We start from the raw sequence: 23,490 nt of genomic DNA on the forward strand, positions 1-23,490 counted from the left end.
TGTGTTGTTTGAATATACTTTGATCTTATTGAAGTGGGTCTTGAGAATGGTATCTCTGGGTATTCCCTTGATGATCGATTATATGCGAGTAAGTCGAGAAAGGTAGTGAATGCGCTTGCTAGATACGAATAGGATATTGATATTTGAACAGGTAACTTGTATACTGTGTTTGGGATTACAAAGGTGACACGATAATCGATAATAGATAATTTGGTGATAAAATGATAATGATAGAATAAAAAGAAACGAAGGAAAGTTCAAACTGATGATATTTTGATTGTATCCACTAGATCTAGAAAGTAATGTTCTCATTTTCTTATAATTTATAATTCATAATTTATGATCGTCATGACAACTACATCATCTATCATCTTTCCTTCTTGATATTACCCAATCCGGTAAAAAGGGCACAAAGATGAAAATCGTTAATTTGAGATCATTAAATTTTCAGGGTCCACACAGTATATTGGAGAGATTACCGGAAACGTGGACGACTTGAACAACTTGAATTGTTCCAGTCTACGTTCCATTGATTAGTCATGATCATGCATTATGTATAATCTGCAGTGAGCAGTAAAAGTACAACGACCTGCTAAAAATCCTAAGTGTTATTATATCTATACTTTCTATTATATAGCTACATCCTTGTAAAAGTCTTTTGAAGAAACCTAAATAACCACACGAAGCGATAACCATTCCCTTGATATCTAGTCTATGTATCCGATGGCCAAATTTTACACTCTATTCTGTATTTTTTTCTCTTCTTTCAATCTCTTCTTTTCCGCATCTTTTGCTTGTCTGTTATTTCTCCAAATTTTACCTTTTTTAATGACTAATAAAGGCATAGGTATACCTAAAATTACAATTCCACTCAATAATACAAAAGTCCATCCTACACCTATTCCTTTATATATCGATTGACTAAGAGAGATGAAAATAATCCGTCAGATCCATGTACACACATAGACAAGATAGCAACGCTTAGAAAAACTTACATCGCCGCTACACCTATAGCACCAAATATACATCTAACAAGATTTAGCTGATAAAGTGAAATATGAAAAGTCAGTGTAAAACTACACGGTAGAATATCACAAGCCAAACAAGAATATCGAATTACTCACAGAAGCTGAAATCGCACCACCTTTACCAGGTTTGACATCTTGACCGTATACGGTGGCTATTTATGCATGAATATATGTATATCAGTATAGGTCACAGGGGTCTCTGTCTTGCGCGAGGTACGACAATAGGCCGATGATGAAAGTGTATATGTACACCGATGATTTTCACTCACCCGAAGCTATCGTACCTGAACCTAAACCCACGAAAAAGTTAAAAACCAAAGGTGCAGCTAGAGGAGCTTTTGCATCTAAACACCATCCTTGTACCGTGACAGCTATGAGGAACATACTGATACAATAATGCTATGTTAGCCTCACATATGGTCTGAGGATATGGATAAGGAAATGGATTGACGTCCACTCAGTCTGTATAAGCTAGCGATAGAAGAACGAGAAGCTTACATAGTAAAAGGTGCTAAACACCTTATCCTCGTATACTCAATATCGAATTCTTCAGGCTTCTTTCTATAATCACCTCCAACTCTTTTCTCTTCTTTTCTAAAATAATAATCTAGTTGTCTACCATTTAATTGAGTTGATATAATCGTCCCAACCCCGGATGGACTATATGAGAACAAAAATCAGCCGCATATCCATATCCCTCTAGTGTACATATGAACCGATCACGAGACATGGTAATTTAGCTCACAGATAACATAAACCAATTTTCAATTCTGATAATCCATATTTATCTTTCAATACAGTTGAATATAAAGTCCTGTATAGCAGGAGAATATCAGCATTGATTAAATCGTCATATGTATAAAAGGGGAAACTTACAAACTAGAATAAAATTCAAGGTATAACAACGAAACGAACAGAAAGATCAACAAAATTTCAGGCGACTCTACTAAAACCATGAATGCTGATAGAGGTTGATACTGAATTGGATAGGAGAATCAAATCAGCTTAAACTTTTTACAGCTTTTCCCTCTGGATTGATCGAGGCTGTTTATGAAGTGGAAAAGGAGTGTAGGGTGTATGTACTGACAGGTTTCCTAGGGGGTCGTTCAACTTTTTCACCTTCAACTTCACCTTTTTCTTTCAACTCCCTTTTCATCTTTCTCTGTCTAAGTAAGATAATCGGTGAAGTGTTTAATGCAGGTGGTGGGATTGATCCATCCCCAACTAAAGAACGCAAAGTTTCAGGTAAGAATCTATAAGAGATGAGAGATAATTATATATAAGCCAGTTACAATACCACCAGATTATTTCCGACGCGAATTGAGAGCATACAATCACTCACAATATCAGAGGTATTAAAACAACTCCAGTAAAAATAGCTAGAAACCAGAATATACTCCTCCAACCTAATGTCTGAGTTAGAATCTGTGAAAAAAAAAAAACGAAAACATCAGCACATGGTAGAATTTTTAACCAGATATAAATACTCGTAGAAAAACTGACGGCACCCAAAAGCGGACCAAAAGCTGGACCTGACATTGCGCCAAATTGAAAGAAAGCAGAATATTTACCCCTTTCTCGAGGTTCTGCAACGTCTGTTACACAGCCTATGAAGGTGGGTAAAGGATTCTATGTTAGTGTCACACGCTGATTTACTGTCGGAAATCGGATCTATCTTTTTATGAGGTCACAATGGTTTGATGTGGAACAGTGACAAAGACTGCAAGGGAGGTTAACTTACCAAATCCAATAGCTATAACAGCACTACCACCAGTGGCTTGTAAAGCTCTCAAGACAAGTAACAACCAATAAGCTGATGTGGGAGTTAGGGCTAAACCTATATTCGCTGCTAAGTACACTATAAGAGTTCCAATGTATATAGGTCTTCTACCGTATGAGTCAGATAAAGAACCTAAAAAACTGGGTGTTATAGCTTGAAATATTAAATAAATTGTAACAGCTTGCGAAATAGCTGATTCACTTTTATGAAATGCGTTTGATAAAGTTGGTATTGCCGGTACGAAAATATTTGATGAGATTGGTGAAAATATTCCTGCTATTCCACCTATAGCAACAATCAAAATCTTTGTTGAATTGCTAAATGACGAATATGCCTTCATTGATGAATGGGTTGTATTTGTTGAATGTAAAGGAGGGAATGGGACTGCACCAGGAGCTTGCATAGGTGCGTTAGATGGGATTGAAGTATTTTCGGGGTTATTTATTTCCACTAACTCTGGTCTAGACTGTGATTGGGTTTGCGATGCGTGTATACTTTGATCATTTTGTTTGCCATTTCCGACGTTCGATGGTCTGCTATCCTCGAGATTAACTTGAGTTTGCTCGGAAAGCGAGGATGTCCTATTTGGGTGATTGTCATCCATCTTCAATGCTCTTTTCCAATAAGAAATTCCGCTGATCGGTCTTCGATCTGACTTGAATACGTCAAAAGATACGATACTTTGGTTCTTTCTCGAGAAGAGTTGTAAGATTGACGAAATTAATCTATATCAATCAAGCATGACATCTTGTTTTAACCTGGGTCTGGTATTTAACTAAGGCGTTTTTTTTACAGATGGTGTTGCTTCTTATTGGTGTGTCTGTTGATGAAGTATCGGCCTGGTCTGTTCAGATACGATTATAGGATGTCTGCCTGAGGTTGACTGTATCGATTGTTATGATAACATGTATATTCAAGATAATAATTGACAATATGATATCTTAGCGAAGTTATCGAACACGAAAAACCTGCAATCATGATGATGCTCATTTCGAAGAAAGATAAAAATAACTTTTTTTGGGTATCGATTTGTCGAATGTCGATTGTCGATTGTACCTTTTTATTTTGGATTTAAGCCCGAACCGGCCGGTCAAATCCGTTAAAAGCGTTAATCTTAAAACCCTTTTAACCCTTATATGGTCATCGTGTACAACTGTAGAATGGACTTTAGATGAACTCCATGATTGGTTGACTAAGGGTAGATGACTGTACCTCCACTAAGCTGCAATGACCCAAAGACCGTGAATTACGGGAATATCATATAAACAAAGTTGGGATTACTTAATCATTAAGTTACTTGTTCATGATCTATCGCGCTTGTCATCAAATATATATGTATATATATACATAAATTATAAGTTACATATAGCCTTCTTTTTTACACATATTGTCTGATTTTTGGATATCAACCTGCTTGATATCATTTCCTTATATCGAACCCTCTATCGTACCAAAAAGTGATAAGTCAAAAGTAAAAATGTCTGGTGGTGAGTCATGTTTCGAGATGATATCTGTGACGTATTACGCCAATGTAGTAATCAAGTAGGCTAACTCAACACTCCCGAATAGACTGCTGTAAACTCCCACCTGTTCAAGCTGAATATGAACCCAAAGGATCATATTCAGAAATCAATGGATTCAAAACCTATGCTGTCGGTCCAGAAAATGCTAAAGTAGCTGTTGTATCAGTTTATGATGTTTTTGGTTATTTACCTCAAATCTTACAAGGTGAGTTTAGAAATACATCTTGATCACATATATCTCTACCTCTATAATAACAATATTTAACAAGTGAAATTGAATTGACTTATATTCTCACTTGATTATGTATAGGTGCCGATTTAATCGCTTCTCAAGGATACAAAGTATTAATGCCTGATTTCTTACTTGGTGATTATACAACTGCTGAACATTTTGCTCCAGGGTAAGTAAACTATAATGATTTTCATTCTTCATATTCCACGCAATTCATGGTCAAGGATAACTTCACGTACATCATACTGATTTTACTATCTGTTCATTGTATACAGAAATGAAGAAAAGAGAAATGCATACTTTTCTAAATTCCCAGGAAAAGTTGATACACAAACTGAACCATATATAAAATATATTCAATCATTAAAATCATCAAATAAATATGATAAAATAATTTCAATTGGTTATTGTTGGGGATACAAAGTTATTTTCAATGGTCAAAAAAATGCTAAAGTTGATGCTTTAATTGGTTGTCATCCATCGTAAGTAATAATCTGTCGTCAAAACCTGTCGTTTCTCAGCGAGGACGTGTGAAGTCATCTATCTACTTTCTTTGTGCTAACAACTTACATTTATTTTCTGACTAATCGATACTCTCATCTACAATAATTAGTTTCGCTGCTAAAGAAGATGGTGATAATGTCGATGTACCAATCGCTTTACTTCCTTCACAAGGTGAAGATATGGATGTTGTAAGTACACAACAACTTCTAACATGAAATGTTTAGAGTTATTGTAGCTGTAGCTTATATTTTTACATTGCAATAGATGAACGCCATCTCAAAAGCTGCAGAATCCAAAAACCCAGGAAAGAATGTACTCAAACATTACCCTGATATGCCTCATGGTTGGATGGCCGCTAGAGGTGATGTGAGTTTAATCCCGTTTTCTTCATTGAGGATTGAAGCTAATCATATTTCTTTCTTGATACAGCTTAAAGGTGGTAAAGCTACAGATGAATACGTAGATGGTTATAACGTTGTTGCCAAATTCATCAAAAGTGTACTTTAGATTATAGATCCATATATTTTTCACATAATCGAATGCAATCAGATGAGAAGTATAGTATGAACAATACTATGAGAAGTTGATCCGTAATCGTATTATGAGGAGCATAGAAGTGACTACAGAACCTTAGCTCGAAGCATCACCGCATCTATTATTTTTGGCTCTCGTAAAGATTTCATTGAACTTTTCTGCATTGCTAGCATGGAATATCGGTCTGATACGCAATAACTTGGTATGCAGCAGGAATCCACTGACCATTTCGTACATATCACATGCATAAGAAGAGGTACAAGGATAACTCTATAATTATGTATAAGCATATGAAACGGGGGACAGAAAAAGAAAAAAAAAAAAAACAAGAAACATGAAAAGCGTTGTTCAGTCAAAGGAGCATTGTCTGAAATCCAAGTGTGAGAACGAATTAGTGATATATACAGCGTACCGACTGGGGATTTCGAAAGCAGTGGGAGGGAAAAGGATGAACGAATCAATCGTAAAACAACGTCAAAAAACTAAACCAAAGAGAAATCGTATATCCTGTAATAGGTGAACAGCACTATAAATCAGTATAAATAGAGCAAAGAAGCTGAACTACAATTTGGTTAAATGTGAACTCACATAGAATTACAAGCAAAATTAAGGGTTTAATACAAGTACAGCATGAGAATGTTCATCAAAGGTGCCATTTAAAAATCAGTTTTGACGTTTGAAGGTACTGAGGAAGAAGGTCCTGAGGAATCCCTTATTGCTGTAAATGATTGTGCTAAAGATGCTGGTTTTCCTCTGTTATCGAATAAACGAGGTTGAGTAAAACACAAATAATCAATATATATAGTCGAAACTATCATTCTGTTTAGAAAGGATATCAAGGAAGGGACAAGTAACTCACTTGGCGAAATGACGTTGTTTAGCACCTGCTAATTTAGCTGTACAAGGTGATTGTAATTGATCTGTTGGTGAGACAGTTGGTTTACTGTTTTAACGATAAAGGATTGATCAGTATGATGACTTGTAGTGGTATCAAATAGTCTAGCGATAACAGATTCAACTTACTTGGCTTTAGCAAATCGTTTAGCTAATAAAGCTTTTTGACCTAAACCTGCACCTGCAGCTGAAGGTTCTGTCATTTGTCCAGGTACAATTTGATTTGCTATAAATATCAAGTGAGATATTGTTAGCTATACGTCTGTTTCACCTGAAGAAGCGATCTATCAGAGATCCAGTATCTCATCATCTTGTCACCCTTTTACACATAGTACTCATACTGTATAACCCCGACTCCTGTCCAGTCTGGTGATTTGATTCTACTGCGACTCTACACATATGTACATTTGCCACCGAAATGAGCCGTCTGATGTATTTATACCTTGATCTTCTACCTCAGATAGCTCACACCACCTTCTCATCTATATAACGAGCTGTGATATTTACTCACTGTTGGCAACACCTAAAGCTTTACTAGGAGCAATAACTTTAGCTTGATGTTTTGGATCATGTAAAGGTGTTATTGTAGGTGAAGCGGAAGTTGATTTGGCAGGAGTTGATGTATTTGATGATGACATTTTCGATGATATTATCGCTCTTAGAGGCTGGGTAAATCAGTGATTATGGTAACGTTGAAGGTAAGAGATACGAAGAGTTGTTTACTATTCGTCCTGTTGTTATGCGATATTTGGTGTTTGTATCACTTTTCAAGAGGAATTTGGGTTTTTCGTTCTTTGTATGATTAACTTGTTACTCTTATTTGTTTTGATGATAAAGTAAGATTGAGTGGCAAAATAGTTATATGTAATGTTTTTGAATGAGAAGAAAGAAATAACACTTTGGATAGGAATATTTATATTTTGTTGTTTGATGACATACCCAAAAACATGAAAACATGAAAATGCGGAAAGACAGTCGCGACTCTTCCCTCATGTTAAGGGTGGCTGAACAAAAAAGCATCATCCATTATACCTTGACAACCAACATACTTTGCCGCTATGGTGACGGCGTTTCGGAAGTACAAGTAGAACATCACTCAACGTGGCGTTCATCTCTCGCTTACAGTATCCTTTTTTGGTATTTGACCTTTGTTATCGTGGCGGAGAGTACGAGAATCCTTTGTGCTTGAATATTAAGCGGAAGTTGTAAAACTACTCAAGAGAGCTGGGAGTGCAATTGACTCGTTATATATATATATAGATAAATATAACCCACTTGATCGATTAGATCCTAGTTCGATCGCTAACTCCTTAGCATCGTCAGCATCGATTATTGCAAGCTTACGTCTTGTCAATAACGGAGAAACCGCAAACCTATTCAATGTTCGACTTCACAAATTTATTGTCACAAAGATCGACTAAAGGTATCAAGCGTAAGCAAGAGGATGTGAATTGGGTTAGATTCGATGTTGTTGAAGGTCAACCTCAAACGAAAAAAATGATGCTAGATTCCGAAAATTCTGTCAAAACCTTTCAATTGAATGGGATAGTTATGATGAACACAGAAACTGATCAATCAAGAGATGCTGATTCCATCCTATCAACACAAGCTGATACTGATGCCATGGAAGTTGATAGGGATTCCACTATGACTTTAACTGATTCAGCAAAGATCATCGCCAGAGATTATGGTTATAGAGGTGCTTGTGCACAAGGGTCGTCTTATGGCTGCTTTAGAGATGATTTAATCTAGCTTAAATCTTGCAGATCCTAGGTGTATGTATAGGTTAGCTGTCATAACATACTCTAGTCATTCGCTAGGGAAATTATCGTTGATATTTCATAGTGATGATCTGTATTGCGAAGCTGTGTTATCACTTGCGATATCTGAAGAATGTAAGAATGCATGAAACAGATCTCTCTAGATATTTGTCAAGGGACAAACAGTAAGAATGCGATCATTGAGTCTAGTCTAGGCCACTTTAGTCTAGTCTGTAGTGCCAAAACTGGGTGTGAATTTATAAAGACCGACTTGGCAGCTGGCACAACCTACAGGAATTTCAGCAGTTGATGATATCCTTCCAGTATAAGCATCCTTAATACCTGTGACAGTGAATTTGGATTTATCTTCAGCCAAAGTTGCTGTCCAATCACCGTTTTTAGAGGATCTGGTCCTTCCAGCACTGTACCAACGAGTAAGATCCAAGGGCGGTTCCGTCATACCCTCAGTTTCTGAAGTGGAACCATCAGTCTTAAATTTAATTGAGTGAGATTTAGCCCAATCAGATGCTTGAACTCTTAATAAACAATCGTTCTCGGTTACGGCCATTCTGTATGATCTTTAAATATTCTGTGTGGCTAATCAAAAAGATTAGCAATCACAAGTTGAAGGTATATTAAACACCGATAATCCTGTCCTGTATACTTGGGGAGTAGACAAGTGCTACTGCACACTTACCGTTTGAATTCGATTGGATCGATTGGTATCGTGACTTGAAATATGGAATATAAGATCTAGTGAGAGTAATATTTGTTGATAAAGAGAAAAAGAAAATTATTCAACGCTGATTACGCCTTTTATACTATAAAAACCAGAATTCAACACCCAGCTTAGAACGATACTGTTTACAGAATTTTCCCTGTACCGCAAATAGAACTTTCTGCAGCGGTCCACGAAATGGCTTGTCCGGGATCGGGGTAGAGGCAGCACTCGACATTTCACGGCGACTGACTCCACAGCTATGACTTCCTTTTAGCTTGTATGTTGGAAATAGCGATAGCTAATAAAAGTCATCAGTCAACGATGACACTGATTTTTCGGCTGCATTACACAGATTTCAAAGAAGGCGATACGTCTTTCGAGTTTCATCAAAGGAGTGAAGTATATAGCTTATGGCTGTCCTTTGAAAGGCGTGGGAATTTTCAACGGTGTATGTACGAAATGTTCCGCTATATCTGTGAATTCATTGGTCTTTCTCACGAATTCCTGGGAATTTGTCGTTATCCACTACGCTCTGGACTGCACTTTTCTGACTCCGATCCGTACATGTCGGGAAAAACAAGGAAAGTCGATGAATGCCACAACTCTAACGAAGGGTTCGCAGATGAGCCAGAGGTAGCTCAGTCCCCACACTTGGGAGCTCCGCTTCGCAGTGTTTTACATTGGTCGCTACCCCCCTTTTCGAAGGTAACGATAGGCACTGCTTGTTACTGTACGATAAGCAGAGCAGTAAGCTAAATATGTCCCCCTTAACTCATTTTGCCACTTCAGTTTTCATGGCTTACCGCTGTGCGCTTTCAAAGCTATCATTTGATCAGGTCTACGTCAACTCAAGTGTCTCATAGGTATCTTATATACATGTATATGTACCATGTGCTGAAAGACTTAATGATATGCATATTCATACTGTATAATTACTTTACGTTAAATAATCCCAATGCAGACCTACTATAGTTCGAGATGTGGCACTAATTGTTGGTGAGAGTACCAAGGGATACATTAGCCGTATTGGCATTATGGTATTGCACAGAGTTGGGACCGTTAAAGCTCGCAGTAAATGTGTAGGGACCAAGTGATTTTTCAGGCTCATTCTCGGTGAGGGTAAGTTCACCTTTTGATTCAGAATTGTAAGCTTCTGTAATACAAGTAATTTTGAACTCTTTGTGTGCGCTATCGTAAGTTCCTTCCCAATGTCCTTCTGGGAGACAACTTTTCTTTCTGTCATTAGGCCAGGGCATTACATATCGTTCATTTTGATTACCATCTTCATGAGTTGACATATTTGGATAAAATCCTACGTTAGAGCTTTTGGCTTCTTCGGAAGGTTCAATGCTGAGATAAACAGGTCGATGGACATGAGTATCATTGAGTGTTCCAGCAATCGCCATATTGTTGGTTCACAAGTGATTTTCTATGGGAATTGCACAGGAGTCGACCAATTTTCGATTACGAGAGTGGCACAAAAAGTTATGCTGTAAACTTAGTATACTGTACCTTATCTCCATTGCGCAGACTTTGGAGCTGTGACAACTTACCAGGTAAGGGTTGAAATAGACAACTATATTTATAAAAATATGACATGAAGAATTTGATAATGCGACGAAATAACATGTCAGTAATTTCGTGTTTTTATATATTTGTGACGCAGTCCTAGCCAAAATTCATCAATGCTTATAGTATCAAGGTCTTGTAGCTCCAACCGACACTGCTAAATCGCTCTTAAAAGCTTCGCTAGATGATGACCACGAGGCCCACAGGGATTCTTCGAGCAAGTCGGATATAGCTTGAAGCTCAGCCACTCCGACCAAAATCTCTCCGCTTATTGAATTCTAACAAAATCTTGTGACTTACACTGTTGTATTACTGATAACGAGTATGCATATACGTCTATATCTATCTATAAGCTTGTATAATGTGTTACAATATGTATAATAGTACAATAAGGATATCTAAGCAGCTCGACGAGGTTCGCGGATAGTAGTCTAAGTAAAATTTTATAACGCTACTTATTGCTTACGTAATCCAACCCACTTCACCGTGCTGTGCAGGCTTCCCACTGATACGCAGCAGCATAACGGAGGTGTTGAACCAAAAGATGTAAGCTCTGTAGGAATGTGATAAACATCGGTACTCCGAAACACACGGCATCCCAATACAGCAGGTTGACCTTTGTTCAAAATCGGCAATTGCTGGCCTTCTTGCAAAGACAATGGTCAGAACAGGTGTGATTAGACGATGATTGTGGATTGAATTTGCAATCACTGTCTTGATTGGTAAATGTGGATGAAAGGTGTGAATCTCCTCCTTTCACTTACAATCATTGTCGTTATCGTCTGGCCTCGAGATCGAGCACACCATCACTTCGCCTTCTCCAAAAGGTAGGACCAAGAGCAGAGACTTAAGCTGTACGTTTGTTTACAAGACAAGGTTTGCTGCGCTGTAAGAACTCAAAGGCCCAGCGTAGGTGACATAATACCCACCAGTATTTCTTAGCCTCTTTATCACCAATAAGCTGTCATAGTGGCTCACCATACATACTCTTCGAAAGGAGTGTGGCGAATCTATCCAGTATAATGATCTCTTCAACATCACTATCCACGGTATCTGATCTATCTGATCAGGTCACCATCACAGTCAGCTCCATTTTAGGCGAGCCTCTGGCAAATTTGAACAATAAAGCCTCCAAAGTGTACTCAGGCAGTAGAGGAACACCCATATTCTCCAGGTTTGGCATCATGACCCCTATTAGAAGAGGTAGAGTCCTTATCACAGTGGTTAAGGAGGATAATCAGGCTTCCAGCGTCTTTGTCGATTGCTCGAACGTTTCTGAATCGATTGGAGATTTACAATTCGAGGTCAGATGGAATGATGTCAGCGATGATGATTCCCAATCAGCTTCAGAAGAAGAGATTTCGGATATCAGTAGCGACGGTTAAGGCAGAGAATGTGGCAGAAGGGAGTGATCAAGCTCCATATTCAATCTGTATGTTCATATGGCAAAGGGGTAAATAACATCTCGTAGTATGGTATAATCAATATCGAAAAGGTATATACAGTATCAAGCACAAAACAGTCACTAAAAATGTCTTATTTACAAGACATTGGTTAATCCATTTGTACTTTTACCTTTACCGATATTACCAAGTCCACCAAGAGTGTTATCGTGTTTACCAGCACCTAATAAATCACCTACTTTAGGTACTACATCTAAACCTTCAGGGAAAGATCCATCTTTGTTCAAACCTAAACCATTAACACCACTTAATCCACCTAGATCTTTCTTACCTAAGAATCCATGTAAGACCCCATTATTACCATTTCTATAATATGCTCTTCCATCATTGGTGTATCCATATGGATATCTAGAAACATCTAAACCATCAATGTCTACTGCAGAACTAACTTCAGCCAAGACATCGGATGGTCCTTGTTGATATGGTAAAATTTGTCCATTTGGAGTCTTTAGGTAAGAAGGAACTGAAGAAGGAGGTGAGGAGTATCGGTGATGCGATTCTAAAACGTTTCCTAAATTAGACAATCCACCTAAAGTGTTATCCCCATTTCCACCTAAGATATCTCGCTTTAATCCTAATAATCCATTACCTTTTCCATTACCGTTTAAGTAATGAGGATAGTTTGTTCCGTAGTATGGTTCATCGCCTTCATCAACATTGACTTGAGCTTCGACTGAGGCCAAAGTATTGTCGACCACAGGAACGTATTGAGGTTGAACATAACCATTTGGATAGTATGTATAGCCATTGTTCAGGCCATTATCATCAACAATTGGAACATCGTTGATACCTAAAAGACCACGTTTGGTGACTGAGTGATCTAATAATTGAGTAACGGTTCGAACTGCACCATCCACCTCGTTTCCATCAGGTGCATTGTGTACTAAGCCGTTTCGTTTGTAAGGGAAGTCGTTGTGAATGTTGTTAACATCGACTAAGGCCTCAGCGTCTACTATATCATCTGTTGGCAAGACGGCATGTCTTGTAGGTCCAGGTCCACAGTTGTAGCAATCTTCGTAACCAGTTAGAGTATCCTATACATCGTGAATCATATTAGCACATAGCAGCATATGAGGTGGCATGCCGGGTATACGCAAAATCAGCTACTTACAAGTACATCACCGACTAATCCGCCGGAAGTAACAGCTCTCTTAGCAATATCGAGGTCAGCCTGTAGAGCACAGAGACACCGTCAGCTCATCTTACATGAGTTGTTCAATTAGTGCCCACTCACGAGGACACAAAGGTTGTTTCGCCAGAAACCTTGTTTACCGTTGAGCCAGCATGGATCATTATTGGCTACAGGAGGACCATTGTTAAGGAAGGTTGGGCCATTGTTGACATCGGCTATAAGATTGAGATCGACCTATTGTTCACATGACTGTCAGCAATGTTCGCGGTCGACGTATACCAAATGATATGAGAAATCAGAACGTACTAAATCACAAAGACCATCTTGAGTGAAATAACCTCTTCTACCATTCAACCAGCATGCTTGACCCGCGTTAAAAGGGATGAAGTCTTTCTTGTTCAGATCAATGTTCAAGTTGGCCTGGACTTCCGAGATCAATAATTGCACTCCATCTGTATTAGCTAGAATCACTCACAAGAACACAGACAGCATCTTGCCAGAATCCAGGTTGTCCGTTGAGGGAACAAGGTTGACCTTGAATGTAACCTGGTTGATAAGCAGGAACATATCGATTATCTTGAACATCAAGTGTCGCCTATTGATCGTGAGTCAATAAGTTTGAACTTCCGTTCCTACCAATAACAAAGAGAAAGCTGACTTACGAGAACACAGAGGCCATCTCTGGTAATACCTTGAAGGCCATTTGACCAACAAGGAGTAGTATCAGGGTGATTGTAATATCTTGAAGCGAGTTGTTCAGATTGCTGTTAAACTAGTGTCAGCTATGTCATCGCTAAGAGTTTATTCAATTTGATGAAACATACCTTGACAGCAGGCATAGGTAATGGAGCTGCGTTTACAAAAGTAGAAAGGATTGAAAAGAGAACAGCGGTTGAAGTGATTGAGAACATCTTCTAAAAAAGTCTATTTGGTGTTTTGGTCTATGTAAGTTCCTAAAGGGGTATTTGAGGTTTTGTGTGAAGAAGTTGATTCTTATGGGTTTTCTGATTTTGCGTTATAAAGTTGAAAAATCAAGAATAAAAATAAAATGACAGTGCTCTTTCGAAGAGAAAAAAATAAAGTGTTAAAAAGTAAGTAAAATCCAGAGCACCCGGCTAAAAAAGTTTAATAATAAAGAAAGCTAGCGAAGTGAATGTATAAAAAGTTAAATAGCGAAAATTGAAGAGAAAAACTGAAGCAAGAAAACTGAAAAAATCAAACTGAAAGTGAATGAAGAATGAAGAACAGAAATGAGAATAAGAAACGATAGATTAAAGCTGTTTATATATATAGATCACCAATACCATGATATCTCTTCTTATCGAGATGAGCTATAAGAGCTATACATCCAAACTGCCTTTTTGGGACGTACATAACTTGGAATTTGAATTATGTCTAGCTTAGCTGGATGTCCATTTCTCAATCAAGTCATATGGGATTACTCTATAAGAGGCTTGAAATCCAATACTTGAAAAGCTATTTTAGGCCATCAAGTAAGAGTCAGGTGAATCTTCTATTCAATGAGTCGGTTTTTGGTCATTTTGATAATCAGCGACAGAATATTTGGAAGAGTGAGACTATCTGAAACGCTTTGTTGATGATTTTTGTTTGGCTAGTTTCGACTTGAATCAACGATATATATATATATCCTATCAGTCCACCATCCTTCTACAGTTCTGTATTTTGAAGAAATAGATATACCAGGTGCTGAAGGTAATTTCTTCTTCCCCTATGTCTATGTAATATAATAAAAAGGATGATACCAGGGAAGATCTTATCGTCAGCACATCGTTGTAATTTACGATGGTTATTATGCAGAGTACTCTACTAGTACAGTGTGGTTGAGTCAACACAATCCAACGCGTTCCTGACATCATAGTCTACTTCCGTCGGAACTTGCTATTAATTTTGTTTGCGTTAAGTTACGTTCAAGCATCACACCCTAGTTTATGCGATCGAGTTTGTTGAATTCTCTTCTAGCTTTGATTGAACCTACCATAATTTATTCAACTCACGAACATTACTGAAACATAGGTTTAACGCAAAAGCCTACTCCTCATCTTTGGAACGACAACAAATATTCATCTCGGTCGCATGACAATATAGCAAGACATGTCAGACGACCCAATCCTCGCTAAAGAGGTAGGGGCCGTTCTCAAATCCAGAGCTAATAGTCAGGAGAAGCCTTCAGATAGTGACCTTCTACCTGTCTACCGATACCTCGTCCCATCTTCTACCACATCTGCTTCATCAAATGCTTCGGAGAAGAAAGATATTCATTGGTATTGTGAGAAAGCGAAATCAGATTTACACCGGGAAGCTGCAACATACCTCATTTTCCTATTCGCTTTTCAACGGCAAGGAACGTCAAAAGCATGGGTTGACAGATTAGAAGAGATCTTACTAGGTTGTGAGGGTTGTGCTAGATCTTTTGGTGGTGCGAGACGCAAACTTGGGTTAAAGTAGGCAATTTATCCTTTTTCTCTCGTTATCGGAACGTTAACTCACATATGTTTTGAAAATGTGCAGGTACTTATCCAAATGGCCTTCGCATGTCAGAGTCAACTTCTTCGCTGCTGTCGACCGTTGGCAGTCTGCTTTGATTCTCAAAGAGGTCGATGATGCAGCCAAAACTTCATATGGATCTTCCTCTTCCTCGCAACCAGCTTTATATACACTCAGTCGCCCTTCGCTTCAACTATTTCTCAGCGAACCTTCTCTGCTGAATGACCCAGGATTAACCCCTCTAGTGGATCAAGCTGTTTCCTCACCTTCATTCTCCCCATCAATCACATCCTCAGGATTATCACCTGTCTTAGTAAGATTACTTTCTTCGCCTGATACTATTAAAAGGAAGTGGGCATTTTCACAACTATCGTCAGCTTCGCGGCGACCGGTATCCTTTTCAAACTGGTGTTTACTGGGAATTGGTCATGAAGTGCAAGAATTATACAACGGGAATCTAGATGTTACAGAGCAAGAGAAATGGGGCATCATTGAGACTCTACTAAAAGAAAGAGTGCTAGATAGTCAGACGATAGAGCAAGGTCTTTTGGGCGGTCAGCATGAGGAAGACTCCAAGGGTAAAACCGGTAGAGGTTTGATGTCAGCCATTAGTGTGTTACTTGGTAGTGTCATACCTCGTAAGCATCTTTTCGCTATCTGCAGGTGTGCTCTGTAAACTTACCCTACGCCAGAATTCCCGGAGGTTCTTTCGTGCTTTTCCACCATACTCCACATATGCCCTAATCGTCACATTTGGACTTTCGATCCATCGCCCGAGCTTCCCCACACGCTCTTCTCTGGAATCCGTACAAATCCTGCCTATGAAAGGCTTCTGGAAAGCAAATACCCAGATGATGAAGAGGTAATCGATATTACTGAAGAGCTTCGTTCTGTCCAACATGACAAAGGTAAAGGCAAGAAAATGGAGAATGATGGTTGTCTTAGCTGGATAAGCGATTTTTTAGTATCTCTTATTGATACCGAAAAGATGCCTTCGTCTATCAAAGATGTCAAAATTGCAGGCGGGTTTTCGGAAACTTTGGCTATCGCTGCAAATTTCACCTTCCAAGAAATGCAGCATACCCGACTTCCAGGCAACCTGAGAGCAGCTGCAGCTTCTGCTGGATTCGAGGTCAGTTGAAAGGCTACTACATTTCTTTCTTAAGCCCGACTAATCTTTTATGATCTATAGGCACTCATGCAAGCCAATCAAGCCTTACCCATCGATAATGTAGAACTCAAAACTACCCTCAACTCCACTCTTGATCTTCACTCTACCTTTATCACTACGGTGGCTCTTCGGCATAAGAACCATCCTCTTCCAACTTGGTCTCAAGCCCGGACTTCCGCTGGTAATTTGCTGAGCACATTCTTTCAAGCGGATGGAGAGTCAGCCTTACATAGTGTCCTGACTATGGCCACAATTTCACATGCTGAGAAGAAGAGACAGCAGAAAAAGAAACGAAGTAAAGGCGATGTTCCTCCTGCTGTACGAGTCGATCGCCTTCCTCACTCTAGTATCAAGAAGGAACTATGGAATATGGCATATGAAGCGCTCTCGTCAAGCGATGTGGCCGGAGCTGCTATTATTATCAAGTCTATAGCACCATTTGCTCATCTCGAGGTGATAGATAGACAAAACTCTTGGAAGTATGAAGGTTTAGGTGAGGTCATTAAGAAAGAAGAATGGGTAGATACTATTCGTTTTGTCAACTCAACCATTAAGGGAAGTAGAGAATCCTTTCCCAGAGCTATCGAATCCCTAGCAATGCAAGCGGATCCAAACATTGTAAAATCACTGTGGAAGCAAGACGGTATACCTAAAGCTGTTACAACACTACTTCTTTCACCGGATGATGAAGTTCATACCCCTATCATCACCCTTATACAACAGTCTTTTGATGATGTAGATGATAGAGCAGACTGTTTTGGAGCTTTATTGCAGCATTATCCAGATATGACCATGGACGGATTAACAGACTTCCTTCGAACCTTTATCCAAACTGCCAGTTTCACTCCGGAATCCTGTTCATTAGCTAAATGGCTTGTCAGATGTTTTCACGATGTTCTGGAAGCTCTATGTACTGGTTCAGGATCATCAGAAGCTTTACTTCAAACCTCAGAATTCCTAGCCTCTTACGCCGACGGTAGAGGTATGGCCAAACGTATCGAAGAATTATGGCATCTCATGACAACTTCATTAGCTTTAATCTTCAAGCGCACCTTAGATTGGGCGCCTCTTTTCGAGAACGAAGTTATGGTTGATTGGATGCGAGATGCCCTGATTTTCGGTCGTCAAATGACCGATCACATCAGATCTTTCGAAGGAGCGGTATTAGGTCATTCCGGAATAAGCAAATTTGATGAAGAATCGCAGTCGATGAAGGTGACGTCTGTAGGGAAGAAAATGACAAGGCAATTGGAAATGGTTCTGACAGATTTGATACTCTGGTTGCGACTGACAGAGTACGTTACGGATCCTTAACCGTCTTGTCGCTAGCTTAAAAACCATATTTTCTATAGTGTTGAAACCCTTTTCCAAACGCATCAACTTATAAAAACCATCCTTGACCGAATCTCACGTACATCTCCTGATCTGTCCAAAAACCCAGCACTTGAAAAAACCCTCCAAGAAATTGATAAATTCTGTCGAAAGGCAACAAGAAGTTATACCAGTCGACTTACCGATGATCGATTATCCGAACTATCAGAACTACTCGCGCCCTTCAATCTCGCCGATACAGATGAAATTCAGTTTGTCAAGCAAGTCTCCGCTACAGCTACCCCTGAACCGGAAGTTTCGAAACCGAAACCTAAACCTGTTATGCGAAATGCCTTCGAAGCTATGATGAAAGCTTCTGGTAGAACGCCTCCAGCCAAAGAGAAAGAAAAACCTAAACCATCTGTAGCAACACCGAAAAGCAGTGATGTTGATGATTTCGATGACGATTTCCTCAGTCATCTCTCTTCTACTGACCTGGATATCATCGAAAAGCGTGCTCAAATCACTGCTAAAGATGGTAAACCGACTTCAGCTCGACCAACTTACCCCTCAAAATTGGCTACTTCAGCTCGACTTCAAGTTCCGTCGAACAAACTTCACGTCAATCTCACTCAAAAACCTGTCCCAAAAACTACCACACATTTCACTTCGAAATTTATGCGGGAATTGAAAAGTCAACACAACCAATCTATATCAGAAAGAAAAAGAACCGAAATTGGTGGTATAGTACCTAAACTCCCTGCTGCTTCTGCTTTGGGTACCGGTCTTGGCGCATATACTGGATCAAGAGCAAAAGTTGTTCAACCTGTAGACAGTGGATCAAGTGCGTCTGAATCATCGGACGATGAACACAGTGCTACGCAAAATATGTTGGCCAAACAAAAGCCCTTACCTCAGATTAAACCAGTAGAAAAACGATCAATCAAGATTTTAGGTGCGGATACTTCAGAATTACTTAGAAGGAATGAAGAAAGAAGAGCTAATGCTCACGCTATAAAAATGAGATTAAAACCTGATCTCAATCCACTTTATCGATACGTTCTCTCTTGGAATCCTGATCATGGTGGGTCTACTGCACCTCATGGTCCAAAGTATGCGACAGAACTTTCGAACATGAGGAACGTACCAACTACATTCAACAGCGCAAGACAGTATGAGCAAGTGATGCTTCCGTTGTATCTTCAGGAACTGTGGTCTCAATGTGGAAAAGAGAGTTCAAACAGTAATGGTGCAATCGTTCCTGTAGAAGTATCCTCAAGACAATATGAAGACGATTTTATCGAAATTGATTTGGCGGTTGTAGGACCTGCTGGAGATTTCTATGCCAATGAAACTGATGTAGTTACTCTCCGACAACCTGGAAATCCCAACGCAATCTTCGCGAAAGTTCAAGCGTATAAGAGAAAACCTAAGGAAATTGCTTTGAAAGTCAAAATACTTGCTAGTAATGACCAAAGAGAATTGGCAGGAAGATCAAAATGGCAATTGAAGAAGCATCTTTCGTAAGTCATCGTTGATTCGAATTTGCTACATTAAACTACCTGCTTATCTCCATATATCATGTAGTTTGAGTACTGCTATCAGAGAGTTTGCTGCTCTGAAAGGTCTTCCATACTACGAATCGACTCTTCTGCATGATGCTTTGGCTGGCCGAAGCGCACCAATGCCAAAATTGGCCCTAGACGATATTGAAGATGCGATGAAGGCATACGATGTCAATGAACCTCAAGCAAAAGCCATTCTAGGTGCTACGCATGTCAAAGGCTTCGCGTTGATCCAAGGGTGAGTTGGTATCTATCGTTCACCAAGACGGCGTTACTGATCATTATTCCCCTGGCAGTCCTCCTGGTACAGGTAAAACTAAGACGATCAGTGGTCTAGTTGGAAAGTGGATGTCTGAAAGACGAACACCTATGTCAATCGATGGTCGACCGCCACCTAAACCTAAGCTTCTTGTTTGTGCACCCAGTAATGCTGCTATTGATGAAGTGTGCAAACGTCTTATTCTTGGTGTACCAGGGTCCGAGGGCAAACGGCTCAATCCTACCATTGTCCGTATAGGTATAGACTCTTCAGTCAATATTGCTGTAAAGGATGTTTCACTTGATAGTTTAGTAGAAGCAAGGGTTAATGCTGAAACTTCTGGTAAAGATGGTAGTAGTGATTATGCTAGAATACAATCAGAATTAGATACAGTAAAACAACAAATCAAAGATAAACAAGAACAATTGAGATTAGTTGCAAATCATGATGAAAAAAGGAAAATAGTTGAAAATGAATATCATGCTTTAGTAACTAAAAGAACACAATTAGGTCAAGCTTCTTCAAGAGCCAAAGATGCTGCTAGAGATGCAACAAGACATTTAGATGGTGCAAGACGAGCAGCAAAAGAACAAATTATGAATGAAGCTGATATTATTTGTGCAACTTTATCTGGTGCTGGTCAAGACACTTTAGCTGCTCATACTTTTGAGACTGTAATCATTGATGAAGCTGCTCAAGCTATCGAGATGAGTTGTTTGATTCCTCTGAAATACGGTTGTAAGAGATGTATCATGGTTGGAGGTGAGTGGATCTGTATATGTGAAAAGTAGGACAGTTATGCTAAAGTACCCCGTATAGATCCTAATCAATTGCCGCCTACAACATTCAGTGTTGAAGCTGATAGATATCATTACAATGAATCTCTTTTCGTTCGAATGACTAAACATAACTCCTCTCAAGTCTCGTTATTAAGGTAAGGGATTGATGAGTTCTCATGACAATAAATTTGAAGCTGACAATCGATTATTCAATACACAGTATTCAATATCGTATGCACCCCTTCATATCAGAATTACCATCCAAAGCGTTCTATAATGGTGAACTAAAAGACGGTCCCGATATGGCAAAGAAGACAAACGCAATCTGGCATCAACGGAATGTATTTGGACCATATAGATTTTTCAACGTTGATGGTCATGAAGTAAAAGCTGGAACATCAACTAAGAATACTGAAGAAGCATTAGCTGCTGTTGAGCTATACAGAAGATTGAATGCGGATTTCGGAATGAAGATCAATTTAGCAATGAGAATTGGTGTAATTACAATGTATAAAGAACAACTATGGGAAATGAAGCGAAAGTTTACAGAGGCTTTTGGAGCTAATATCCTTGAGACTATCGAGTGAGTGTAGTTGCAAAGACTAATATTGGCTTCAACCAGTAATATTGCCGTCAACTGATATTATGAATATTTATATAAAGCTTCAATACTGTCGACGGTTTTCAAGGTCAAGAAAAAGACATAATCATATTATCAACGGTCAGATCCGGACCTAATCTGCGAACAATCGGTTTCTTGAAAGATGCTCGACGTATGAATGTAGCTCTGACTCGTGCGAAAAGCTCTTTATTCGTATTTGGTAATGGTCCAACCTTGGAAAGAAGTGATGAAAGATGGAAAATCATTGTAGGAGATGCTAGGGATAGAGGGTTCTTCATCAACGTGAGTATACTAGTTTTTGCAACCCTTTACCTGGCAAGTGATTGACCCTTCGTTGTAGTACAATGCAACAACCTTCAGCTCTGTCGCTCTTGATCCGCCTCAACCGAAAAAGAACAAGAAAGATCGTCTTTCAGATGGGAAAGCCGGATCTATATCAGCAGCAGTACCACCTTCTCCTGATAGTTTATTGCCACCTAAGCTGCTCGCCGCCGAAATGACATCTACCATAAAGCGAAAACCAAGTACGGATGTCATCAAAGAAGAGAAGAAAAGAATACTATCGAATTCACCCGGACCTGATTCGGATATCGGTGCGACATCGAAAAAGCCTATTGCATCAGCTCCACGATCTTCCAAACCTATTTCTGTGCCTGTTTCGGTAGATAAATCTGCTGCTATTGTCAACGGTCATACCGGATCATCAAAACCTAAAGCAATACCCACTGAGCCTAAACAACGACCTCCTCAGACCAACGGTGTATCATATCCTACTCCACGTCCTCCCCAGAATAAAGCCCCTCCTCCCCCGCAGTCCAAACCTCCTCCACCTGCTGCACCTCAGAGGCCGCCAGAAGATGTGCTATTTATCAAGAAGAAAAAGGTTAGTCGCTCGTTGTTCGATTGATATTTCGACGGTTGGCTGATAAGTTGCACTTAATAGAGACCGAACAAATCTGGAAATGCAGGTTCAAGTACTGCTGCCGCTCCTAACGTACGCGCTACAATGAATGAACGATTTGGCGGCCGGCCGTAAAACTCAACTCCACATCCTCGAAACACCCATTTATCCCATTTCTTCAGCATATTATGTTCGAAACGAGCCACTCATAGCAAGTCAATTCAACCGTCACATAAAGCATATTTGTCACTTCATATTCAATGCATCGAAAAAAATCTCGAAAATGCCGCATTTTACACATCCGAGTCTTACGGAGCGTCAATCTATTCATCATCAACTAAATGCGAGGTCTTGAGTTTAAAATAGTGTTTCCTTTCGATGCTGCGCAAAGCTGGTAACGTTAGCGCGGAGACGGAAGTAAGACTTCCCATAAATCTCATATCGTTTCTGCTAATTTAGTTGTGCCATTGTGCAGTTCACAAGCCTTTCAATTTCTTATCGAGTAGACATAGCTCAAGGACAATCTTGGTAAAACAGAAGTGGAAGTTTGTACTATATTACACGGAACAAGGTTGAGATCTCGTCGCACTATATTCAGACAAAATGGTAAATAACAAGCGAGTCTATTTAGCTTCAACCTTAAAGCTTCTTACTGAATTGATGGCTTAGAACTGAATGGCAATGGTGAAACCACCATTGTTCCTGCAAACCTTCCATTCTTTGCTTTCCCTTTCACCCATCGTCAACTCCTTAAAATATCCTTGCTAACGCTATTCTTGGCTGCATCGGTATCATCCGGTGATATTTTAAGCGATAGAGATATAAATTCGGAATTGTCGCTATTGACCGATCTTGAAATAGGTGAATCACCAACGGTCAAACGACTTCGAGCCTATTATATGAATCAAGGTCAGGTATATTACAAACTTGTTATAGCGGGACGAAATATATATAACCTTATCTGGTGGCTATATTGGATAGGATCGAATGAACAAAAAAACGCATTCCTACCGGATGCGACTTTGTCTTCAACTCTATCTGCAAGAAGGTTTGTCAGACCTTCTAGAAGAACATTAGGTCAGTCCTTAGCATTTTAGTCTTCAAGGGATGTTATGCTATTTGAATTTGTGGATGTGTGGATGCTAACATCATCAATAGATTTGTTGTTTTACCAAGATGAATAAGAAAAGACGCCAGTCACCGAAGAAGAAAAAGAACAAGAACAAGGTTTCATATC

The 23,490-nt window shown here is 39.3% G+C and overlaps 9 protein-coding genes across 9 annotated transcripts; 4 read left to right on the plus strand and 5 right to left on the minus strand.

Annotated features, from left to right (window-relative positions):
• Positions 1-734: 734 nt before the first annotated feature.
• Positions 735-3,412, minus strand: L201_002388 (uncharacterized protein; the record flags this gene model as incomplete). Its single annotated transcript, XM_066218164.1, has 11 exons — positions 735-921; positions 996-1,042; positions 1,125-1,180; positions 1,298-1,413; positions 1,527-1,688; positions 1,774-1,842; positions 1,905-2,005; positions 2,116-2,281; positions 2,371-2,453; positions 2,532-2,635; positions 2,770-3,412. 11 exons carry the CDS (start codon positions 3,410-3,412, stop codon positions 735-737), a joined length of 1,734 nt encoding a protein of 577 aa, XP_066074261.1.
• An 873-nt stretch (positions 3,413-4,285) lies between these two features.
• On the plus strand, positions 4,286-5,574 carry L201_002389 (uncharacterized protein; the record flags this gene model as incomplete). The annotated part of the gene is made up of 7 exons (XM_066218165.1): positions 4,286-4,295; positions 4,378-4,536; positions 4,642-4,732; positions 4,839-5,045; positions 5,177-5,255; positions 5,332-5,433; positions 5,497-5,574. 7 exons carry the CDS (start codon positions 4,286-4,288, stop codon positions 5,572-5,574), a joined length of 726 nt encoding a protein of 241 aa, XP_066074262.1.
• A 683-nt stretch (positions 5,575-6,257) lies between these two features.
• On the minus strand, positions 6,258-7,133 carry L201_002390 (uncharacterized protein; the record flags this gene model as incomplete). Its single annotated transcript, XM_066218166.1, has 4 exons — positions 6,258-6,354; positions 6,461-6,544; positions 6,625-6,721; positions 7,007-7,133. The coding sequence occupies 4 exons, from the start codon at positions 7,131-7,133 to the stop codon at positions 6,258-6,260; spliced, it is 405 nt and encodes a 134-aa protein (XP_066074263.1).
• Positions 7,134-7,875: 742 nt separating this feature from the next.
• On the plus strand, positions 7,876-8,247 carry L201_002391 (uncharacterized protein; the record flags this gene model as incomplete). Its single annotated transcript, XM_066218167.1, has 1 exon — positions 7,876-8,247. One exon carries the CDS (start codon positions 7,876-7,878, stop codon positions 8,245-8,247), a length of 372 nt encoding a protein of 123 aa, XP_066074264.1.
• A 234-nt stretch (positions 8,248-8,481) lies between these two features.
• Positions 8,482-8,823, minus strand: L201_002392 (uncharacterized protein; the record flags this gene model as incomplete). Its single annotated transcript, XM_066218168.1, has 1 exon — positions 8,482-8,823. The coding sequence occupies one exon, from the start codon at positions 8,821-8,823 to the stop codon at positions 8,482-8,484; it is 342 nt and encodes a 113-aa protein (XP_066074265.1).
• A 1,139-nt stretch (positions 8,824-9,962) lies between these two features.
• Positions 9,963-10,382, minus strand: L201_002393 (uncharacterized protein; the record flags this gene model as incomplete). The annotated part of the gene is made up of 1 exon (XM_066218169.1): positions 9,963-10,382. One exon carries the CDS (start codon positions 10,380-10,382, stop codon positions 9,963-9,965), a length of 420 nt encoding a protein of 139 aa, XP_066074266.1.
• A 1,703-nt stretch (positions 10,383-12,085) lies between these two features.
• On the minus strand, positions 12,086-14,051 carry L201_002394 (uncharacterized protein; the record flags this gene model as incomplete). The annotated part of the gene is made up of 7 exons (XM_066218170.1): positions 12,086-13,042; positions 13,120-13,179; positions 13,243-13,374; positions 13,447-13,560; positions 13,616-13,735; positions 13,803-13,904; positions 13,965-14,051. 7 exons carry the CDS (start codon positions 14,049-14,051, stop codon positions 12,086-12,088), a joined length of 1,572 nt encoding a protein of 523 aa, XP_066074267.1.
• A 1,201-nt stretch (positions 14,052-15,252) lies between these two features.
• L201_002395 (uncharacterized protein) lies at positions 15,253-16,598 on the plus strand (the record flags this gene model as incomplete). The annotated part of the gene is made up of 4 exons (XM_066218171.1): positions 15,253-15,602; positions 15,670-16,283; positions 16,338-16,348; positions 16,554-16,598. 4 exons carry the CDS (start codon positions 15,253-15,255, stop codon positions 16,596-16,598), a joined length of 1,020 nt encoding a protein of 339 aa, XP_066074268.1.
• Positions 16,599-16,633: 35 nt separating this feature from the next.
• Positions 16,634-22,388, plus strand: L201_002396 (uncharacterized protein; the record flags this gene model as incomplete). The annotated part of the gene is made up of 10 exons (XM_066218172.1): positions 16,634-16,777; positions 16,838-18,111; positions 18,169-19,650; positions 19,715-19,930; positions 19,989-20,713; positions 20,771-20,885; positions 20,951-21,313; positions 21,394-21,634; positions 21,693-22,235; positions 22,296-22,388. 10 exons carry the CDS (start codon positions 16,634-16,636, stop codon positions 22,386-22,388), a joined length of 5,196 nt encoding a protein of 1,731 aa, XP_066074269.1.
• Between the last annotated feature and the right edge of the window lie 1,102 nt (positions 22,389-23,490).

The sequence above is a fragment of the Kwoniella dendrophila genome, chromosome 3 (assembly GCF_036810415.1).
Source record: "Kwoniella dendrophila CBS 6074 chromosome 3, complete sequence".
Classification (NCBI taxonomy): Eukaryota; Fungi; Basidiomycota; class Tremellomycetes; order Tremellales; family Cryptococcaceae; genus Kwoniella; species Kwoniella dendrophila.